This window comes from Corapipo altera, unplaced genomic scaffold, assembly GCF_003945725.1.
Source record: "Corapipo altera isolate COAL_440 unplaced genomic scaffold, ASM394572v1 44, whole genome shotgun sequence".
Taxonomy (NCBI): domain Eukaryota; kingdom Metazoa; phylum Chordata; class Aves; order Passeriformes; family Pipridae; genus Corapipo; species Corapipo altera.
The window spans coordinates 12,469,219-12,489,078 of record NW_020884880.1 but is presented as its reverse complement, the minus strand read 5'-3'; the positions used below and the strand labels follow the sequence as shown (position 1 = coordinate 12,489,078).

Genomic DNA, 19,860 nt, shown 5'->3' with positions numbered 1-19,860 from the left:
CGCTTCAGGTTTTGGATAATAAATAGTCGGTCCCATGTCACAGCGCTGGGCTTCCATCTCGCTGATATATATATATATATAAGTCACCTATTATTTAAATTATTTAGGGAACTATTGTAGCAACTATTCTATTGCATATTTACTTTAAAAAAAAAAAAAAAAAAGATGGCTTAGTATAGTTCCTTTCCATAACAGACAAAACAGGAAACAGAAAAGAAACGCCTTTTAAAAACTTCTGAGCCCGAAATATTTAAAATCCAAATAAGAAGCGCGTTTTTCTGAAGCTGCGTTCCTGGCAAATTTTGTAACGAATTATCGCCTTGTGCCCCTATTTTCATTGGTAAAGGTGGGAAGGGGGTGCACTTTTCGTTGGCAACAACGTTGTGAATTCCCTAGTGCCACGTTTTTGTAGTAAGCCTTTGTAGACTGCAATCAACCAGCAATTTTACAAAACGCTGTCCCAATTTCTGAGTTATTTTCTCGTGCTCGAGTGGTAACACCCCTCACCCTTCCTACGCGAGAGGAGCAGAGATTGAAGCCAGCAATCCTGTAATACTTTAATTAGCTATTCTTGACGCAAATTCCTTCTAGCACACGTTTCTCCTGTTAATTAGAGACACTCACCCTACCGGCAAGGTAAATAGTCGACTTCAAATATTTTTCAAGCAAAACCGTGTACCAAAGGACAACAATTTTAGATACAGTACAACTTGACCTTTTGGAGAAGCGGCAGTGAATTAAAAAGTTCCCTTTGCACGCCATCTGTATATGTAAAAGCTAGGCTGTCGAGGCGTCTTAGTTCTGTTTATATTCCTCCAAAGAAGAGATGTAGCTTTTCTTCCTCTCTTTGTTTAGCTTAGCTATGGGTAACAGTCTCCCCACCTCTTGGCCACGCTTCTCCTTTGCAAAACCGTCCTGCAACAGAGGTCCCAATTTCAGAGCGGTTTTACCCTCTCTAATCCGGACGAAATACGTGGGAAGGCGTAACGAATGCATTTTGTTTCTCCAAACGAAATGCCTGACTTTGTTTATGTTGTTCTCAATGAGGTTAGAGAGGGGAAGGCTCGGTTTCCCCCCTTCCTCAACGCGGAAGTCCCAATTACTGTATTAAAAGAGCAATTCAACATTAGACCAAATAATCAACATTGATAATTGTGCTGAACACAGCAACTTAACAGCAGGCTCCCTGCAATTACCCACACATTCCGGTGCTTTAAGCGCACATTATCTCTGTTTCACTTAACAGCAAATAAAGCAGAGAACAGTCTGTGCCTTGGGTGTCTACTCGCTCCCAGACGAGCTGTGCACCTCTTAGCCTTCCCCATTACCCTCCCCGCTTGTTGTGCAGGCGGAACTCGGAGGCGTTTTGGGGTCCTCCTGCGTTGCGAACCCACTTGAAGAAAGAGGCTGTTTGGTTTGGAGAGGTGGGGGGGAGAGTTCGAGCGATTCAAAAGCAGGCATCGGGGCTGCACGTGTGCATGCTGTGCAAGCATATATATGCCCAGACACACACACACCCGCGCACACACACTCCTACTTCCAGTTGCCTTCTCGCCCTTCTTAATTTCTCTTTGTTTCCCAGAGGCAGCCCCGACCTCTGGCACGGCGGACCCTCGCACGGCGCCGCAGCCTCGGCTGCAGAGAGGAGCGGGAAAGAGCCCCATACAAACCTGTGCCAGCTCTGCTCCCCAAGGTTTGAAATTTATTGAAATGCGAGAGGGGGGCTGCCCTGAGTCCGAGGAGGTGGCGTCCTGCGATTAAGCGTTGGGTAGCTTTGTCATGTCTGCTCTGACACAAGCTGAAGTTGACTGCCAAAGTGCTATAAAACCGCAGGTCAGTCTAGAACTGTTTTCGGTTCTCCTAGACGCGCCGTGTTCAATTATAGCCTTAAAAACCCTAATACAAGTGCAAGAATTTGTTTGCCATCACACAGAGGCGGGGCGAGGCTCGGCAATGGTGGCGCCTTTGTTATCTCAAAGTCACTGAAATCCTTATACATTCCTTTTTGTTCGAGGGGGGGGGTGTCGGGGTGTATGGGGGGGGGGGGGGGGGAGGTTTTTCATCGACGGAATTGAACGGTGGGGGTATACAGGGGAAATAACCAATGTTAGGAGACCAAAAGAGGGCTTCCGACCCCCCAACCCACCCTTCCCTCCCACCTCCCCCGCAAAAACTAGGGGGAAAGTAAATTCCAACAAAATTACAGCGTTAAGGAAAAACCTAACCAGAGCTCTGGTACAACCCTCCCCACCTCAACTAAAAAGAAAAAGAAAGAAAAAAGAAAGAAATTAAAAAAAAAAAAGGAGAGAGAGGGAAAACCCTTTTACAATCCCTGAACGACATAGCAGTGTTCTGCTAGCGGTTTTGACGATATGTGATCTCTTTCCATTCACCTTCTAGCAAATGTGTCAAGCTGGAAGATTAATTCATTAATTTCAAGTTCAGATCATAGACCTGCAGTAAGCATAAGAAGTTCTTGCAGAAAACCAAAATAAAGAGTTCATTACAGGGATACGTCCAGAGCATTTGATTTGTGAACGGTAACCCTTGTAAAATAAGAAAAAGGCATATAAACATTAATGCTAATAAATTAGTTTACTCCACTACAGAGTAATTACTTGATAATATTGAATTTACAGCTTGAATTCAAACGCAATAGTTAACTGTAATGTAGGGGAAATACATAATGGGAATATTTTCTCTCTACACAACATGATTAGATTTGTTATTGAGTCGGTTACGATAAACTAAGCAATAAATAAACAAATCGATGCTGACATTTAAATACCGAAGATCTCCAGAATTTACTGGAGAACTTTCTCCGGATACATAAATACTCCCACAACACTGTAGAGGAAGAGGGGGGAAAATACAAATATTATTTCCCTAATATTTTCGTTTCCCTTCCACTAGACTCCCAAGTCCATGAGGGCATGGATCTTGAACTACGTCTAATTTCCTAAGAGCACTGACTTCACAATAGCCTTTTGCCGTTCTGTTTTTCTATTTTGATGAAATCCACCCGGAACCCAAATATTTCTTTTCTGAAATCGAGCATCAGAATAGCAAAAAAATATTTTTTCCGAGAGCTTAGGGATGTCCGTGCCTCAAAAGGTGCTGTATTCTTTGGCGAATTCCTCTGTTTTCTTTGGCTCTGCTCGTTCGGTGGGGTGTGCATTTTTATTGGCAGAGAAGTACTTTTTGGTCTCTGCCCTGTACAATCCGCTTTCTATATCGTCCCTTTCATGCAACAATAGTAAAAGTTTAACCATGTTTTTGAAATAGGTCTCCCTGGGTCTCAGCCTTCAGCGACGGTACGAAGCTGAATGGAAAGTATGTCGGTACGGCGAGTTTGTTTCTGGGGGTTAACAGTATGTCAAATAATTTTAACTAGTCTTCTGACAATTAAACTCAGAGTATTTGTCAAGCCAGGATAGCCCAATATCCACTGGTTTTCCAAGTATTTAGCGGCAAAGTTGAGACGGAGAGATCAGCAAATAGTCTTTAGGTCCGTGGTCTGCACTTTAAAGGGCTTTCTGGTTTTCTGGCTTTGCGAATGAGGCAGGGGACGATTTGAAGGGGGTGAGGAGGGAGAACCTGGGTCCTGGGAACCCGGTATTGTTAATTACCTCCAGTACAGCTTGGCTGAAGCCGCGCGGGGTATTTGAGGTTAATATGTAAGTAAGGGAAGGAAGACACTAAGCGCTTCGGAAGTGAACATGAATGCAAGCATGTAATCTATTCACCATGAAAATTAGTAAAGACTTGACCCTGGCACATTCTTCCTATTAAGGTTTCCAGAAAAACCATGAAGGGTGAGGACTTTTTCTTTTTTTTTTTTTTTTTTTTTTTTTTTTTTGATGGGGGGGGGGGGAAAGCCCAAACCTAACCCCAGAAAAAAAAAAAAAAAAAAAAAAAAAAAAAAAAAAGAAAAAAGACGTTTTCTTCAGGAGCGTTTCCTCCTCGGAAGTAGCTTTCCAGAAGAAACCGTGCGTGCATCTCTACGGTGCCCTCCTTCTCAGAGCCTTCCAGCGAGCCGCCGAACGCCCCAGCAAGCCCACAAACAAACAGAAAGGTCTCACCTAACCCCGGGGGGAACTGATAAGCCTCTCTGCTCCAGAGCCAGAGGGTGCCAGGGGCCGGGTGGCTATGTCTGGGGCAGTGGCAGGGCGGCTGTGTGTCCCCCAGGGCTCCCCCCCGGCCAACCTGCGCTCGGCTCGCCCCTGGGAGCTGGCGACGAGCTGTTGCTTTCCCCCGCGACGGCCACAAAGGGAGCGGGGCCCGGGCCCCGCCGCTCGTCAATGTCAACGTCGGGCCACGTGACCGCACCTCCCTGCCGCCGCCGGGAGAGCTCTCCACGTCAGCTTACGTCTCCCCATCTCTTACTTCACGGATCCGCTTCAAAGGGGCAGCTGCGTTAGAGAATCATGTTAAGCTCAGCTAATGCGGAGAAGCCGAGGTAGCCCTAATGATGGATTTTGATGAGCGTGTTCCTTGTTCCTCTAACATGTATTTGCCAAGTTGTACTTACTACGTCTCGGGTCCTGATTTTTCCAGCCTCCCTTCTTTTTTGCCCCAAACCCCGTCTTCTCGCCCTATGACATACTCCTACTCCTCCAACCTACCCCAGGTCCAACCTGTGAGAGAAGTTACCTTCAGGGAATATGCCATTGATCCCTCCAGTAAATGGCACCCCAGGAACAATCTGCCCCACTGCTACTCCGCAGAGGAGATCATGCACAGAGACTGCCTGCCTGCCACCAACACTGCTAGCATGGGCGAGATGTTCGGCAAAAACACAGCTAACGTCTACCACCCCAGCACCAACGTCTCCTCCAATTTCTATAGCACTGTGGGCAGGAACGGGGTCCTACCCCAGGCTTTCGACCAGTTTTTCGAGACGGCTTATGGCACAGCGGAAAACCTGGCCTCGGCGGATTACTCGGTAGACAAGAGTGGCGAGAAGGCGCCCGCGGCCGCCGGGGCGGCGGCGGCGGCAACTTCAAGTTCGGAGGGCGGCTGCGGCAGGGCGGCGGCGGCGGCGGCGGAGAAGGAGAGGCGGAGGCGGCCGGAGAGCAGCAGCAGCCCCGAGTCATCTTCCGGCAACAATGAGGAGAAATCCGGCAGTTCCAGTACGTATAAAGGCAGCGCCGGAGCGCTTTTAGGAAAGGCAGCTTGAAATCTAGCGCACCGCCGCTGTTAAATTTTTATATGCTGTTTTATAAGCATATAAGGTTTATGAAGGGCCTTTAGATTTCCCCCAACAAAACTTTGTTATAAAAGGCGAGATCACGTGTTTAGTGCTGAAATTGGCCGTGAAATACCCACCGGGCAATGGATGCCTAAAAATGTTTTTTCTTTCTCCTTCTCCTTTTTTTTCCCCATTTTTTCCCTTTTTTTAATATTAATAATAAAAAGAGTTTCGTGGTCAACTCTCGAAATATAATAACGTTCGTTTGGTGCCTGTAAATTCGGCAAAAAAAAAAAAAGGAGATCCTGACTCCTTTGATATCAATGTAATCCAGTGATTTTATAAAAGCCATGTGTTGCACCAGAAGTCTAGTTAGGAACTGAATTCAAAGCCTTCACCGTTTTAACGATTGCACTAGAATAGCGTTTAACAGATAAAGTAGCCGCCTGAACTGTAGCAATATATTTAAAAAAGCAAATTAACCTAAAGCTGGCCTTTTTGTCTAAAGGAAGCCATTTTAGTAAGGCACTGTGGCAATTACGTGTTGCCTCCTGTCCAACAGTTTGTTACTTACAATTGTTATTCAATCTGTCAAAGTCTGATTTTTTTATGTGGGCTTTTTAAAAGGCAAAGCTAGTATACAGATGGGAGAAAAAATACCTCGACAATGAACTGTACCAGAAAAGGAAGTTTTTAAAGGGATAGCAGCCACATTTAATGTAAAGAGTTCCTGAACCTTGAAACCTTTTATATTCTGCTTAATGAACTTTAAAACCGTAATGGCTAATCGAGAGGAGAATACCTCGTGCTTGAAAATACCCTGCTGAGGGGAGAAGGAGACGCCTCAGCCTTGGGCTCAGGAGCTTTTCCTCTGCTCGGGACACAGAGGCAGGATTAAGGCAGGGAACGAGGGCGAGATACAAGCGGATACGGGCTCGGGGAGGGCTGGGCGCGGGGTCTCCCCGCCCGATGCAGCGCTGTCCGCTGCAGGCAGCCAGGTGATGGCCGCTCCCTGGGCAGCTCCGCGTGCCTGGTGGCGCCCGGCGGAGCACTCTACAAAGGCTTTCCTCCGGCTCGTGAAACCCGCAGGAACCCCCCGCCACCACCTCTTCCTCTGGCCGCCCTCCCCGCGGAGGAAGCGAGGCTGATTCCCGCGTCTCGGCGGGGGTTTCGCCCTGCACGCTGCCCGGGGCCGCGGCGCTGCAGGAGCCGGGGGGGTCCCGGTCCCGGGCTGCACGCACTGGCCAAGGCGAAGGGCTGGCGCCAAGCCTCGGACCTGCCAACGCCAGCCCTGGAGGGGGCAAAACGCATCTTTTCCATATTAATGTGTTTTGCCTGAGTGTTCCCCCATCACTCCTCAGCCTCTGCTGCCGGCCACCGCCGGGTCTCAAATGTTTCTGCCTTTTTTCACTCCACAGGTGGACAACGTACCCGTAAAAAGAGATGCCCATACACCAAATATCAGATTAGAGAGTTAGAAAGGGAATTCTTCTTCAGTGTCTACATAAACAAAGAGAAACGCCTCCAGCTCTCCCGAATGCTCAATCTGACCGACCGTCAAGTCAAAATATGGTTTCAGAACAGAAGAATGAAAGAAAAAAAAATTAACAGGGACCGATTACAATATTACTCAGCTAATCCACTACTTTAAAACTCATAGTGTTTTTCAAGACGAGATTAAATTCAGATTTCGCCCTTGACAAGGTCAAGCCACGGGGTTATGTGGAGGAAGGAGGTGTGTATCTGATAGGACTAAAAGAATCCAAGGCTTTACACACGTGTAAGCCTAGTCTGGAACTGCAATGATGATTTTTCATATATATATTTACATATCAACTGGAATCAATCTGATTTTGACACACATGGGATCCATTTCTAAATGCGCACGTCACCTCTGAGTGCAAAATCCATACCTCTTACCTTTCCAGGCGCTGCGGCTCACCCTGCCACCACTTTCGGCAGGCACAGGCGGGGACGGTACCCCTCTGTCCCTGGACTCTCCCACCCTCGGCTCTTTCTAGCCCCTGTGCTGCTGTGAAACAGCTGTCTGGAGATTGCTAGGTCGAGCTCACCCAACCAGGACCACTGCAGAATATAAACTCAGAGAAATAATCTTTTGTTCTTCCTTAGCAGAAAATGTCTGGTTTAGAGGCAGTGTTCCATTGCCCACGGATTTGAAATGAGAATTTAAGGACACGCGCACACACATGCACACACAGAGAATTAAAGGAAAGGAGGGATGTCATGTCTACACCTTCCCGGGGCCAACCGCGAGTAGTTGTAATATGGATGTAGTGATGGTTATAATAGTGTTTCCTTTGGGAGTGTGGGATGGGATGGGGGCGAGGGAAGAAAAAGAACGAAATGAATTGCTTAATGATTTACTTTTTAAAATCAGGTATAAATTCGCCATATATCGTAAAGTAACAATCACTAAAAATAAAAATAGCAAATTTTAATTAGCTCTCGTTTTATTTATGACAACACTCTATGCGTTGCCATCTTTTCAGAGACAAATCATATATAATACTAAAAATAAAACGGCAAAAAGTGTGAATTTCAGCGTTTTAGAAGAAACAACTCCATAAAGCAAACTAACCTTCTGGCTTCTGGCTCACAAACTTTCTTCAGGAAATACCTGTGGAGAACGACAGTTTAGCAAATACCACACAACACTTAATTGAAACTTGGAGTTGTGCAATGCACTAACATTGGATCATTAAAATAACTTGATCACATGTTCGTTTAAAGGTGATTAGTGAGGAGTTTAAACAGAAGCCAAACAATGTAGATATGGTAATTTTGTCGTTGTCTACTTTAAATGTCATGAGCTCTACTTTGTCGCCCAGTCGACATATGCAAAGAATGGAGAGTTGTTCGGACTTATTTTAAATATCTATAAATATATATATTTCCCTGCAGGAACCAAAGCGTGAAAAAATGCAATTTAAAAAAAAAAAAAAAAAAGAGGAAAAAAAAGGAAAATATTTAAAATTCTATATCAGTTTACAAAGGATACAGTGTTCTATCGTTAAGGTAATTTGCTGTTGAGAATATCTGAATGTATATTTCATACAGGAACGGTGTTTTACAAGACTTGTAAATAATAAATAAAAGAACCCATGACCTATTTTGTTCAAATAATTTTTTCCCCCTTGGTTAGTTTTTTTGGTGGTTTGTTTTTTTTTTTTTTTTTTTTAATTGTTCCTTTGGGGCTAAAGGGTGTGGGATTTCTTTACATGTGCAACAAAGTGATGATAAGAATGTTTTTTGATTAATAAATTTATCAAATGGATGTAATTTCTTTGTCACAGTTCACAAAATGCAATATCTTTATATGATGTCACTGTTTTCAATATGTATCATCTATATGTATATACAGTTTTCTTTTAATATGCGAAAGTATTTGGTTGCATGTATACAGTGGAACAGCGCACAAGGAAAATAAAAAAAATTGGAAACTTTACATTTTTACTCTGGTGTTATATTACCGCATGTTCTTTTATCTGGTGTAACTCTGGGACCCGAAATTCCTCATGACCTTGTTCAGTCATTTGGGGAGAATTACTCTTCTTTAGTGAACTTCGTCATTAAATTTTCTACTCTGGAGTTAACAAGTGAACCTAGGCTTGTTCGAGCACCGTTTCAGTGGGTCACAGGAAAAGGAAAATAGTGTGTTCGTAGCTCACTACGTGTTAGGCCTTTTCCTTATCCTGCCAATGCTGGTAGGGCAAGGTCCTACGCTTGAGGTTTGATGTGCCATCGCTGCTTCCTCCCCGCCACATGTGTCCAGGACAATGTTTGTCAGTAGCATTTGGGGCACATTTTATGAGTCAGCACCAAAAAGAAGGTCCAAGACAGCCGATGGATGTCGCCAGAAGCTGAGAGCCCTGAGAAAATTTTTGCCTTTGAGGGGAAAAAAATCCACATGCAGTGTGGTGGAAATGGACTGTTTGAAATTGTCCTTGATCTCCACGGCAAGAAGGGGGCGGACTGAGGCGGGTGGCAGGGTGAGGGGGAAGGAGGGTTGGAGGGAGAAAGTTGGGGGGAGGAGGGGACACAAACCCCCAAACAATAGCTGAGGTAGAAATGTGTTTTGGGAAGAGTGTTTGAATCTTTAATGCTGACCCTAATCCTAGTCAGGAGAAAAAGCACATTCTCTTTTCCCGTTGTTTATTGGCTTTGAACTTCTGTATTGCTTGGACATCACCCATAACCTTGAGGTGAAGGACTTACTGACTTTGGGCCTTTGTTGACCACCCGTCACCCAGCCAGACAACGTTTGCCCAAGGGGAATGTTGAAAAGTAAGGGGGAAAAGACGGGACTTTGTTTGTTTGACCGGTATGCAAGGGGAAATGCCAGTTAAAAGGAGACAGACAGATGGATGAACAGACGGTGGGATAGGGACAGAGGGACGGATGGAGAGATGAATGGCAATGAAAGTTAAGTCTGCGAGCTTCCTTTCCTGGTTAAAAATTAACTGGTATTCAGAGCCAATCCCAGAGACATCTAAAGCGTGGAGTTTCTGTGGTCGGGGTTTGGATTTCCTAGCCCAATAAAATCGCATCCTCTGTGTTGCTGCGACATCGTGACCATAAAAGCTGTCCGTGACTTGTCCTCTCGCCTGTACAAAATGCATCACTATAAAGGCAGCGGAGGTTCGCCCAGAGGTTTGTACACCGGGAGGTGAGCGATCCCTGCCCTCCACCGCCGCCGCCGTCCGTCAGTCAGTCCGCCCGCCCTCCGTCCTGCCGCGGGGCCCCGGCGGGCAGGCGGGCGGACGGACGGACGGCGGCCGTGGTTTAGGGGCTGCTTTACCACAAGATGGCGATCTTCAGATCAATGTCAAAGCCGCCCAGGGCGAGGGGAGCAGCCCTGCAAAGGAGGGGAAAAAAAAAAAAAAAAAAAAGAAAAGAAAATCTTGGCCTTTGTTCATTTTGCAACCCTGGAGCCACACGGGTAATTATTGCACTTACTGGGCTCCGCGGTACAAAAAGCCGCCCGGGATGCCGGGGGTTGGGGGAGCTGCAGGGGCTTCTCGGTGGAGTTAAAGCCTCTGGGCTTTGAGTTAGGAAATCCGCGAAGGTAAGTGTTTTATACATCTACCCAGCGTGGAGAATGGCGAGGAGTGTGCGATGACTGGAATGGTACCCTGCTATCTGGGGTGGCCTTTGCCCCGACCGCTGACCACCGCGAAAGACAACTGTAGAGATGGGAAGGGGATGCAAAAAGTTGGTGGTTAGTATGTGAAATAATATAGAAGGAACTTTCTACGTTGCAGTTGACCTTTTATTTTCTCTTCGTTTTGGCCGACCGCATGGAAAATCCACGTTATCTGGAAATATTTTTTCAGAGGAACTTTTAGCTTTCTTCCAGTTATTAAAAAAAAAAAAAAAGAGTAAAGTGTAGCATTGGAAATATTATGAAACTTGACATTTATGTGTGGAACAGTAGGAGTCTTCAATCAAATAGATCTATGGCAACACAGTCTGCAAATGACAGACAATTCTGACGATCTTATTAGTCTTGAACTATAGTTTGGTAACTTAAAAGGATAGTCTGCTTCCTTACAGCTGGACACAGATTGTGGTAAACAACTTTTGACATACTTATGCTAAAAACTATTCATGTGATTGCATATTAAGTCAATGTTCGTGCAAGACCGGATTTGGATTTCGATTTCCTTTTTCTTTCTTTTTCTTTCTTTCTTTCTTAATCAGCACATGTGCTGTAAACAAACAATGGTCACACATTCTCGTGTGCTCAAGGCTGCTCTGGGTTTTAGCTTTGAAACTCTATCCTCACTACGAGTATCCCTAACTCCAGGTTACTTTTCATGCCCATAAAATTTTCACATGTTTTTGTTATGTCTCCATTTGAGAAGGGCGGGAGGGAAGGTGGTATTATATGGAGGAGATACTGGTTTGGCTACATATTTTAATACACGTGTTTCTTAGGACAGGGTTTTAAATATCTGTCCGGAAAAATGAAAATATTATTTTGTCCTTGCTCTTGTATGTAAAGTAATGCTACTTGCCTGCAGTGGTTTTTTGAAATTGTACTTACAGGGAACTGTTGCAAATGTAGTTAAAAGCACATGCTCAGTCGGTAGAGAGCAGCTTTTAGATGATTATCGGAACCTATCGATTTCATCAAAGATGCGCCATTAAAAGCTCGGGGATGTTGTTCCCTTTTGACTTCCCCTCAGCAGTGCCAGGACGTGAGAAGCCACGTGAGAAGCAGGGGGATTTGAAGGTCCCTTTGCAACATTTCATTTTACACCAGTCAAGTTAAACTCCGCATATTTGATCAAATATTTATTTTTCCCCTTGTTGTTTCCCTGCCCCATTCAATACTCGGCTGAATAAATCAAAGGGACCCCAACAGCAGTTAAAGCGCCCTCTGGTTACGAATTGTTTACTGACGGCCGCGGTCATAGGATAATATTTTAAAAAAACAAGCTCGTTTCTTACAATAACTGTTTATTATTTCACATTATTTGGGTTTGCATGTTTTGGAGGGAAGAGGCGAAGCCAAGTCAGTGTCTACACTGTGTTTAATTAATCGTGTACTGAACTTCAGCTCACATACCACATCCAAACCCCTGGGAGGCTCTTTCATAAGCTCTTTGGGTTTGTGTTTTGCTGTCTCCCTTTTTTTTTTTTTTTTTGGGGTCACAATCTTTTCATTAAATGCTCTGAAATCGAAACTTCAGGCCAACGTGTGTGTCTGAGAGCCAAACTATACCACAGCAACAACAACAAAAAGATATTTGTGTATGCATCCAGATATTATTTAGAGGAAAGACAGTTACAGAAAGGAGAAGGGCTACAATTTCAAATGCTTGATAGAGCTGTGTGGCCCATCTCTCGCAATAGAAGGGGTACACTTAAAAGTCGGACTTGGGTATGTAATATTTTTCCCCACACATATATAACCCGATACCGTTGTTGCTTCTGCATGGTGTTTGGGGCTCTCCGGACAATAGAAAGCCCTGTTGTTCTCGCTAGTGCCGGAAAATGGCGAGGAAATAAAGCCCTAATGAATTTGTTTGGGTGTATTTTGTCCTGCCGCACACTAGAATTTGAAACTCGTCAGAATTGCTTGCAAAAATATGTTTCTAATCCAAATGAGTAAAATGATACACTTATAATACAAAACATAGTTAGGAGAACAAGCCTTCGGATGGCTGGAATAAAATTAAATCACAGTCTAATTTTTAACAAGATAATCCACCAACACAACCCAACCTCCACAGCACTACCACCAACGTAAAAGAATTTCTAGCAAAGATAAAATTAGTGGATCCATCACTTGTCACCTAACTTGGCACAGACGCAGTTCCTAAACCTCCTGTCTGAAATCCGCCTTCTTTGGAGCAAATCCAGAAAAAAAAAAAAAAAAAGAAAAAGAAAAGAAAAAGAAAGAGGAATCTGGCACACACGCACGTTCCAGACAATTGACAGTTCCAATATTAAATAACTATAGTCTGATCGCATTAATTTTTGGAGCTGTATAAAATGTAGTCCACGGCTGTATTCTCAGATAGGCGGCGCATGCACTCCTGCACAGACTGCAAGGCCGTTTACGTTTTCACAAATTGCAGCTTGCCCGTGTCTACAAATAAAAGCATATTTTAATTAGCTCGCAAAATGCGTCTCTGGATTAACAGCGTTGATCTTTTGGGTTATACGGGCCAATAATAAGAAGATAAATCACGGTTTAACACGATACATTTTGAGATTTCCAGTCAGAGTTTGCTTAGGCTGAGCTGTCGGTTTTTATTTATTCCCTTCTTGTTTTTTAATTTTAGTTCAACCAATAAAATGGCTTAACGACCCTATTAATGCATCTATTATATTTTTCTTGGATCAATAAAATTTTATTTTGATAGTATTGTCTATGTACGCCGTGAATTTAGATTCTTCATGAAAGCACCTTCTCAGCGGCTTTGATATTTATCAGAATTTTATTTGCCTTCTTTTATAGACCCTCGGATAGCTTTACTTACAGAAGTAGAATTAAAAAGAAAGTAATTCTCGTCCCCTGGCGTCCACAATATTCTTTAAAATTTCTTTTAAATAGGGGTTAAGTTCCAAGGGACACATTGTTAAGTGCTGGTAATGCAGTAGCTGCACCCAAAGCATGCCAAATTAGCTCAGTTTAGTCAGAATTGACCATTATCTTTTATAGTTACGAATCAAGTGAACATTATTAGTTTTACTTCACTGGGTTTGATGATGCTGGTTACTATTTGCCTTGGCCTTGTTAGCGATTAAAGAAAGCGGAGATAATGCAACGCCGAGCTGAGTTCATGATCTAGATGCAGCCGGTGCCTTGACCATCAAACCGCCACTGTTCACTGCGGTCAACACAACACCCCTCGGCAGCTCCCACAGGACCTGACACGGCAGGGGGTAGCCCACTGCTGCAAAACCTAGGAGAGGAGGCTAAAGATAACCTTCAAAATTCTCACCGACTTCTGTGCCTTTTGTCTGATTCCCCTGCATTAGCTCGCAGAGAGAGAGAAGAAGCCAATTCGTGTTTCTTCTTTGCATTTCCAGTCATTTTTTTCCGGCTGACGACAGTGTAGTTTTTATAGTACTTTCCTCCTCTTTAATCCAATTTTTAGAAGGGAGCTGCTTATTTAAAAACAGTTCTGGAACGATTTCAAGCGTTTCTCCTCGGTTCCGTATGGTTTTTAGGTTTGCAATCCATTTCTATTTAATTTGGCAAATGCAAAATAAACATACCGCAAGAGCGGACTTCCCCGGAGTAATTTTTATACCTGACTTATGTAGAGAAATGTATTTGGAAGGCGGCGCTGGGGCTCACGTTTCGTTTTATTTAGTTCTGTATTTATAACGCTAAGCCTATTGATAATAGCCTTCCTGTATACCAGCCAATAAACTGGTGCCTTATGTGGTATTAATTTTGTTAGTAGTGATATGGCCCTCATAGGAATCTGATAAGGGTTTGTCCGTCGCACATTAACACATCGCGGAGTTATTCAGGTTAGGAAAATACAAACAATGCTACAGGAGGAAATAGGAGAAGGGAAAAAAGGCTCGAAGGGTTTCTATAGGCTGAGGGATCTACCACTGTCACCGCATCCCACGGGCCGGTCAGAAGGAAATCGCGTTGTGATGCTCACCCCATCGCACTGGAAAAATCGCCGAGGTTTTATGGATGTTGCAAAGTTGTAGCATCCCCTGCCTGGCCCATGCTTTCCGGGGGCGCAGGGAGAGCCCTGAGGGAAGGGACATTGCCCTCCCGCCGCAAGGAGGGAGGAATGTCACGTTGTGGAAAAAGCATTTCCCCGTGGCAGGCGAACACTACGGGACAAGACCACGTGGGGCTTGACAGATCCGTGGGGTGAGGGGAAAAGAGTGCTCCCCGGGGGGTTTTGAAGGCCGAGGGTAGGCGCCCGGGGATGTGGGGAGCCGCGCCCGCCTCGACACCACGCCGCCCGGCGGACAGCGGCCCCACCACCGCCGCCAGCGCCCTCCCGGGCATGGCAGACGTGTGCCAGGCAGCAGCTCTCGGCCCGGGCCGTGATGTCGCCCGGCCGGCAGCCGCTCTCACCCGCCCGCCCTGCTGGAAGCGGAAACCGGCCCATGGCTGCTTCTCCCGGCGGCGTGTGGGAGAGAGGAGCGAACCACGCTCCTCAGGGATGGGCAGCGAGAACTGGGCAGCCCCAGGCTCCCCTTGAACTAAAGTGCCCTTAGTTCTGCGGGCCAGGCAGTGAGGCGACTTCAAAATGGCACAAGAGAGCGATGATGGAAGTGAAAGCAAGCAATCATTAAGCATTTCATTAAGAAATCTATCTGTCTCTCTGTCTGCGTCCCTGCCTGTCTGCTATCCGTCTGCTACCTCCGCCACAATTGCATATTGACTGGACAAGGCTGTCTAGTATCTCGGAATTTATCTAGTTACTCTTACTTCTATTATTTAGTACGTTACTTAAAGGAGACGGTGCTTTTGAAGAGGCGAAAAGTGAAAAGACCCAAATGCAGGGGGAGGGAGGGGAGATATAAAAATGATCGCCCAAATATAAACACATCAATAAACACGGTGCGCAGCATCCTGCGAAGATCCATTTGAACTGCTCGCGTCTGGATTCTTTCTGTGACATATGTCTGGCTTTACATTTTAAATGGTAATCAGACGCCGGGAAGAATCAAGCGTTAACTAAAGCATTAGGAGCTGCAACCGCACAATCAATCCTCCCAGAGTGGCATTGCTCCCTAAGAGATTCCTCAGCGCAGCAGCGAGCATTTTATCTCCAGGAAAATTAAGCCCAGCCTGGCGTCGTGGCGGTGATTTTAGGCTGGAAGCAACCCCCTTCCTCGGGAGTTTAACGCGGGAGGCACCAGGCCCCTTTACGGTTTCCAATGATCCGTGATAAACAATAACACGTCTTTTATTTCTTAAAAAAACGAGACAATCAAATAAAATGAGCAGAACCTGGGCATAAAACACCGGGCGAGCCGCAGGTTTATTAATTTCGTGAGACACATAGGCTGTGCAGGGAGGTGAGCGGGCGTTGTTGCAGGAAAGCCCAACCGCGGGGAGAGAGGAGCGATAGTAAAAGCTTCATCTGGACACCGCTTCAGCCTAGGTATAATAAACATCAGGACCGCCGGGCTATTTTATAGCGGTGAGTGTGATAAGAGGGGAGCAAAACTTGGAGCCAGTACCAGCGCAGCCCGCTCCTTCCCCTTCCCGGGAGTGCGGCTCCCGCCTGGGCGCAGGCGCTCGCCCATGTGGTCGAAGCGCGCGCGCCTGTGTGTATGGAAATCCATATTACACATTAATATACATCTATCTTCCAAATTCAGAGGTCGACCTGAGAGCAGCTCTGTGCATACGAAACCAGACGGGGAGGGGTTGCTGGGGAGGTCCGGGCTTCCATTGGCTGCAGCAGCCTGCCGTGGCGCGGGGGTATCTCTCATCATATTCAGCATGTTTTGCACAAGAAATGTCAGCCAGAAAGGGCTATCTGCTCCCTTCGCCAAATTATTCCACAACAATGTCATGCTCCGAGAGCCCGGCTGCAAACTCTTTTTTGGTAGACTCCCTGATCAGCTCGGGCAGAGGGGAAGCGGCGGGAGCAGGAGGCGGAGGCGGAGGCGGAGGCGGCTACTATCCCAACAGTGGTATCTACCTGCCACAGGCGTCCGATCTGTCCTACGGGCTGCAAAGCTGCGGACTTTTCCCCGTTCTGAGCAAACGCAATGAAGGTACTTCTCAAAGCATGGTCCCCAGCTCGCACTCCTACGTGTCAGGGATGGAAGTGTGGCTAGACCCCCCCCGGTCCTGTCGCATGGAAGAGCCGGAGAGCCAGCAGGCCACCTCGTGCTCCTTCGCTCCAAGCATTAAGGAGGAGAGCTCCTACTGCCTCTATGACTCAGAGAAATGCCCCAAGGGCTCGGGCGCCACAGACCTCGCTCCCTTCCCCCGGTTGAGTGCCGAGGTCAGCCCGGCCAGCAGCGGCGGCGGGGTTCCCGTCCCGGGCTACTTCCGCCTCTCCCAGGCTTATGGCACTTCCAAGAACTACGGCGCGGGGCCGGCCGGGGCTGCCCCCTTCCCTCCGCAGCCCCCCGGTCGCTTCCAGACACCTCCATCTTTGCCTCCTGTCCCAGACGCGGGGAGGAAAGAGGACGAGGAACGCTCCCCCAGCCCCTTGGCGTGCGTCTCCCAGAGGGAGGACGAGACTCAGGCTTCATCTTCCACCGCAGAGGAGCTCTCTCCAGCTCCGTCAGAGAGCAGCAAAGCTTCTCCCGAGAAAGAGCCCGTAGGTAAGCGAATGATGATGGTAATGGCGGTAGTGATGATTTAAAAAGCAAGAAAAAAAGAAAGAAAAAAAAAACTGTTGAGGATCATAGTGGCATCGCGATGCGAAAGGAGGATCCCAGCTGCCCCGCGGGGCTGCCAAGAAGCGCTGCTCAGACTGACCTTCTGAACTTTGTAATATTCGGGCATGGGGTTGCCGTAAAAATTAATGTCCATCCTGTAGTTTAAAATCCTTAGAGCCTCCGCAATGGGCAACTTTAGCCTGCATGCTGCTTAAACATATAAAATAACAAGATCACTTTTTCCCCTCTGTTGTGAAGGTGCCTACCAGATAACAGAGATGTTTGTGAAGCATCCAAAATAAGCAATAGGCAGTGCCAATAAATAAACCTATTAACACGGTAAGTTATATTTTACGATCCAGAATGCTTTTCGAAATAACAGCCGCGCTGAAATGTGCCATCTATGAGCTGCTATCAAATTAGACTGATGAATGCAACCGCGAATATCCTTCAGCGTCTACACTAGATAACAGAGCTGTTATTTATACATTTCCTCATTTATTTCCCTTTCGAGTCCCCATGGCAAAAAATAACTCCCCTTCCCCGGGCGGCAGACTTTTCAGGAGCTTCTCTCCATTCGCATTTCAGACGCCCTGTTATTCCTTTCAAACGCACTGTTGGAAAATAATATTAAAAAAAAAAAATGAAAGAAAGAGAAAAACTACTAGAGAGTCAACCCCAAACCACTAAGTCTGAGCCACCAAGGGATTGATGTTACCTCTTTCCCAGCCAGTGGGGAACATTTTTGAAACGTTTTTATTATTATTATTATTATTGTATTTTTTTTTCTCTGAAATGCTAAGGAAAAGAGAGGGCCGCGGTGAAGCATTCTGGAAAGGCAGGGCCGAAAGGCAGGGAGGCTTCGGCTCCCCAGGTCACCTTGTTTTCCACCTCCATAGCACACTTAAAAAGTTCGCATCCACAGGCTTTGGTTTTTTGGAAGCAGGTGGCAGGGGTGGAGCTGGAAATCAGCCTACAGGTCGTTCACCAAGCTGCCCCCGGTAACAGTGGGCTCTGAGCGGCTAACAGGGAAAGAATAGAAGCCTGTTTTGGGGTGTCGGAGTTGAACTACACGGCGGGGCAGGAGGTTTTTGAACAGTGTCAGTTTTTACCAAGGTAGATCCAACGCCTTTGGGAAACCACTTCGAAGCTCTTGGTTCCCACAAGGATACCCCACATTCCAACTCTCCGCAGCTGGCGGAGCGAGCCCACATGGATGCTCCTTCCACCCTCTCCCCCACAGCTCCTTGCCTCTGACTCGATAGTAACGTCCATTTTTTACTTTCTCAAAACTAGGCAATTCAAAAGGAGAAAATGCAGCAAACTGGCTCACGGCAAAAAGTGGCAGAAAGAAACGATGCCCCTATACCAAGCATCAAACTCTCGAGCTGGAAAAGGAGTTTCTATTCAATATGTACCTGACTCGTGAGCGTCGCCTAGAGATCAGCCGCACAGTCCACCTCACAGACAGACAAGTTAAAATCTGGTTTCAGAATCGCAGAATGAAACTGAAGAAAATGAACAGAGAGAATAGGATTCGGGAGCTCACAGCCAACTTTAATTTCTCTTGATGAATCCATAAACACGTCTTTATGGTTTAAAGAGCCAGTATCATTTTCCTAGGCTGTAGTCATCCGCACCTGTATGGATTAATGATTTTAGACACTCTCAATACGTCCTTAACCTCTTAAGAGCTACTTTGGGGGGTGAGGGGGTGGGTAGACTAAAGCCACACTAAAGAACAAAATGCCGTGCGTGAACCTCCCCTCTTCCTTCAGCCTTCTTCCGGGCCGATTTTTTCCTCTAAGCTTTGAAACATAGAAATACGATTTCAGAAGCTGCAAATAGGTTTTCCTGTATATGTCTCTTTGAAAAGTAAACAACCTTGGTTAAAGGTACATTCTTTTAAAATATAAGTGCTGTAACTTGGACTATATGTAGCTGCACAATGAAGAATTTAAGCCTTGCCATATTTCTATATATTGGGTTCCCTCCTCTCCTTTCCTTTTCTCCCCCTCCCCCTTTTTTCTTCGAAAAGCAGGACTTACAATAATGAAATGCAGGCATGCTTTAAAAGGGTTTCATGGGAACGGGTGTTAAGAGAATTTTTTTTTTTTTGCTTTACCTTAAAAGTCATTATTACAGCTTTAAAATTGGCCAGGAAAATGAAGTCTTTTCTCTTTAAAGGTATAAAAGAGTTCGTTTTGCTCATGGACTAAATTATTACTCTTACCTCTGAATTTCTCTTGCTGGTTGTAGATATTTACTTAATGTAGTTTTGCTTAAATATGTGGAATTAGTTATTTTTTTTTGTGTCTATATATAATGTTACCGTTGGTAACGCATGACAAGCACACAGAAATTCCCCCTCGAGAAAGAAATAGTCACTTTTTCCTCACTAATTTCACTGAAAAGTACATATCCTGAACATGAGATGGACTTTCTGAGCCAGAGTCTGAGATTGCAAGGGAGAACGTGTCTTCCTTTATACTGTGAAGTTATATGCATTAAAGGGTCAAACATATGGGTGAAAAAAAATTAAAAAAGAGAAAAAAAGAAAGAAGGGGAAAAGCTATAAATACAGATATGGATAAATGTCTATTATTATTAAAATGCCGATACTGTTTTAAGCAAATGCATTATATTGTTATTATAAATGTTAGTTCTAGCTATATCTAGTTCTTACCTTAAATCGGAATAAATTAATATTGTAATGCTGCTGTGCGTGAAAAAGACGATGTTTATGTTCTCATAGAAGAATAAAAAAACGTGGAATGAATCCTTTTAATTTTACCTCTTTTTGTGACTGT

General features: G+C 45.5%; 2 protein-coding genes and 1 long non-coding RNA gene across 3 annotated transcripts in view; all 3 read left to right on the top strand.

The window, feature by feature from the left end:
* The window catches only part of HOXA11 (homeobox A11), a 12,548-nt gene extending 3,895 nt beyond the window's left edge, over positions 1-8,653 (top strand). The window contains exons 2-3 of the mRNA XM_027639232.1: positions 3,951-5,132; positions 6,610-8,653. Coding sequence (XP_027495033.1) covers positions 4,469-5,132; positions 6,610-6,842 — 897 coding nt within the window. The 5' untranslated portion in view covers positions 3,951-4,468 and the 3' untranslated portion in view covers positions 6,843-8,653. The remainder of the gene's footprint in view (positions 1-3,950; positions 5,133-6,609) is intronic.
* LOC113945251 overlaps positions 1-19,843 on the top strand; it is a 21,346-nt gene extending 1,503 nt beyond the window's left edge. Inside the window, exons 2-4 of the long non-coding RNA XR_003527013.1 lie at positions 3,509-3,512; positions 8,985-8,990; positions 19,089-19,843. This is a non-coding gene — a long non-coding RNA (uncharacterized LOC113945251). The remainder of the gene's footprint in view (positions 1-3,508; positions 3,513-8,984; positions 8,991-19,088) is intronic.
* HOXA10 (homeobox A10) lies at positions 16,159-19,829 on the top strand. Its single transcript, XM_027639231.1, has 2 exons — positions 16,159-16,993; positions 18,347-19,829. Exons 1-2 carry the CDS (start codon positions 16,174-16,176, stop codon positions 18,619-18,621), a joined length of 1,095 nt encoding a protein of 364 aa, XP_027495032.1. The 5' UTR covers positions 16,159-16,173; the 3' UTR covers positions 18,622-19,829.
* Positions 19,844-19,860: the final 17 nt, after the last annotated feature.

Bases quoted from the DNA above. Each gene is read 5' to 3' on its own strand.
- HOXA10 (XM_027639231.1), top strand. From the start codon at position 16,174: ATGTCAGCCAGAAAGGGCTATCTGCTCCCTTCGCCAAATTATTCCACA. The intron at 16,994-18,346 runs GTAAGCGAATGA...TCTCAAAACTAG, and splicing joins TCCCGAGAAAGAGCCCGTAG to GCAATTCAAAAGGAGAAAAT.